At 46.2% G+C, this 2,721-nt stretch overlaps 1 protein-coding gene across 1 annotated transcript; it reads left to right on the forward strand.

Annotated features, from left to right (window-relative positions):
- Nucleotides 1-1,808: 1,808 nt before the first annotated feature.
- LOC137719820 (plastidic glucose transporter 4-like) lies at nucleotides 1,809-2,441 on the forward strand. The gene has a single exon (XM_068458832.1). The coding sequence runs from the start codon at nucleotides 1,809-1,811 to the stop codon at nucleotides 2,439-2,441; it is 633 nt and encodes a 210-aa protein (XP_068314933.1).
- The last annotated feature ends 280 nt before the right edge of the window (nucleotides 2,442-2,721 follow it).

A 2,721-nucleotide genomic window follows, 5' to 3' on the forward strand; every position in this document is an offset into this window, starting at 1 on the left:
TAGTCATCCGACGGAAAAGTGCTTTGTGCTAAAAGATCTCATCATGAAGTTGGCTCAGAAAGGGATCATCGAGCTAGATCTTAATGATGTGGTGAAGTCAGACTATACCACCATCACTTCTGGCTCTTTGAACTCAAAATCTTCACCTCAACCGCCGGGGGCATGCTCCAAAACCATGTCAGTCAAGTCAAGTGAAGTTGAAGGATGGACTCATGTCACTCCAAAGAAAATGCACAAGAAACATAGGTCTCCTCCACAAGTTCACCAATCGGAAAGGGGGCAAAACAGCTACCGTCAACCTTCAAAGCTACATGAAAATGTTGAGGATGATGAAATTATGACACAAAGATCGCCCGTTGCCATCACAATGCGCGATTTCTTCCCCAAAGACTTCTTCAATCACTCGGTCAAGACTCCTTGCTATGAAGATTGCAAGGAATGCCTCTCTAAGATCGTTTGACAAATTCAAAAACGCTCCTCGTTCGCACGAGCCTAAAAGGCAACACCAAAAGCTCCTTGTCTGCATGAGCTGAAACTGCAAACGGCACCAAAAGCTCTTTGTCTGCACGAGTTAAAACTGCAAACGACACCAAAAGCTCCTTGTTCACACAAGCCTAAAAGGTGACAACAAACGCTCCTCGTTCGCACGAGCCTAAAAGGTGACACCAAATGCTCCTGGCCCGCAAGAGCATAAACTGTGTACGGCAAAATCATCATCAAAACCATCACTCATTTGAACTACGTTATGACTTGATCTCTTCTTTGGAAGAGTACGTAGGCAACTTGAAACTTCAAAACTTCAAGTACAGTCCCATCAAAATAAATAAATAAATGTTTCATTAAAGAAAGTCAATTTTATTACAAAAGAAAAGAAAGAAAAAAAAAAATACATATGTTACTATGTATTAGAAAAAATATATATATTCTCTACTAAAAAAAAAAAAAAAAAAAAAAAAAAAAAAAAAAAAAAAAAAACAAAAAAGCAAAATGTCGACAAGCCCAAAATGGTGGGCTGGATTGTTGTGTTGAGGACGAAGGCCCATATACCCAAATCCAGGCCCGACTCTCTCTCTCTCTCTCTCTTCGCAGTCACCTACCCCCTCCCCGGTCAGACTTAAATCAGCAAGAAAACCAGCATTTTCTCGGGAAACAAACAACCAGTCGACCTCTCCAAAGTAATTTTGATCGTCTTTGCTCGAAGCCATGGCCTGTTCCAGCTTCGCGAAGCTTAATGCATCGTCGTCTCAGTGGATCGGACAACAGTCCTTCACTCAGCGCCCAGGATCATTAAGATCTAGCTTCTCTTTCTAAAACCCTTACTTTCTCGCTCTAAACCCGCCACAGAGGCCTAGGCAAGAACTGGCTAACTCTCTGGAAGCTCTGGAAGACGCTGAGTCCAGCAATCGAAGGGTGGTGCTCGCCCTTTATGACGCCCTGAGCTCCCGCGACGTCGACACGGTGCTCCAGATCGTCGCCCCCGACCTCGAGTGGTGGTTCCATGGTCCGCCGACCCACCAGTTCTTGATGCGCCTCCTCACCGGCTCCCAAAACGAATCGTTTCAGTTCGTCCCCGAGTCCATCGCCTCCTTCGGCCCCACCGTCTTCGTCGAGGGCTGCGACCGCGACTGCTCTATTTCCTGGGTCCACGCCTGAACCGTCGCCAGTGGTGTAGTCACCGGCGTCCGCGAGTACTTCAACACCGACCCTCTGTCTCTCGCTAAGAGCCCAATTCCAAAGCAGAACATCACAGATTGGTCGATCGCTTTCTGGGTTTTGCTTCTCCTACTCTCGATTTCAATCTGGTAAAAATGCAAGCGTCAATTTATGGTTCAGTAAAGGGGAAGTTGGGGTTTGAAGATCAAAACCAAAGAAGGGTATTGGGTTTTGGAGAATTGAAAAAAATAGAGCAAGTACAGGGTCCAGGAATCTGTGGGTTGCTGAGAGGAGAACTTGCTCTGGTTGGATTAGCAAATGTCTTGGGCACAGCTGTTGCATCCTCATTGATGGACCAACAGGGAAGGAAAAGTCTTCTACTCACAAGCTTCGGTGGAATGGCTGCTTCGATGTTGCTGCTTTCACTGTCCTTTACATGGAAAGCCCTTGCTCCATATTCTGCCCCCCTTTCTGTCGCTGGAACTGTTATCTATGTATTGTCCTTTTCACTTGGCGCTGGCCCTGTGCCTGCTCTTCTTCTACCAGAGATTTTTGCTTCAAGAATCAGAGCAAAAGCAGTTTCTTTGTCATTGGGCATGCACTGGATTTCAAACTTCGTCATAGGCCTCTACTTCTTGAGCCTTGTAACTAAGTTCGGGATCGGCACAGTGTATTTTGGATTCGCTGACGTCTGCCTTCTGGCTGTCTTGTACATAGCTGGTAATATTGTTGAAACGAAAGGTCGTTCGTTGGAGGAAATAGAGCGTGCTCTTAGTGTTGTCACTTGATTACGATATGATTCAAACTACGAGCAAAAAATCTCCAGCAGCTTCGGATTTTGGCCTTAAGCACTGACAGCATCACCTCCTTTTCCTGCTATGCGGACTAGTTCATTCCTCACTGTTTCAGGAGAGGTAGACACCAAGGCCATTGAGAAGAGCGCCAAGATTGGGTTGGCTCTTGCTCTCAAGCCATGAGCGGGTTTATTGCTCACTGCGGCAGGGAGCAGAGTCCATATGGTAGGGGGAATCGTTCTGTTTTGATGGCATTGATTATGGTGGCGGCATT

This window comes from Pyrus communis, chromosome 16 (assembly GCF_963583255.1).
Source record: "Pyrus communis chromosome 16, drPyrComm1.1, whole genome shotgun sequence".
NCBI classification, from domain to species: domain Eukaryota; kingdom Viridiplantae; phylum Streptophyta; class Magnoliopsida; order Rosales; family Rosaceae; genus Pyrus; species Pyrus communis.

Excerpts from the sequence above, each read along its gene's own strand:
- LOC137719820 (XM_068458832.1), top strand. The coding sequence starts at position 1,809 with ATGCAAGCGTCAATTTATGGTTCAGTAAAGGGGAAGTTGGGGTTTGAA.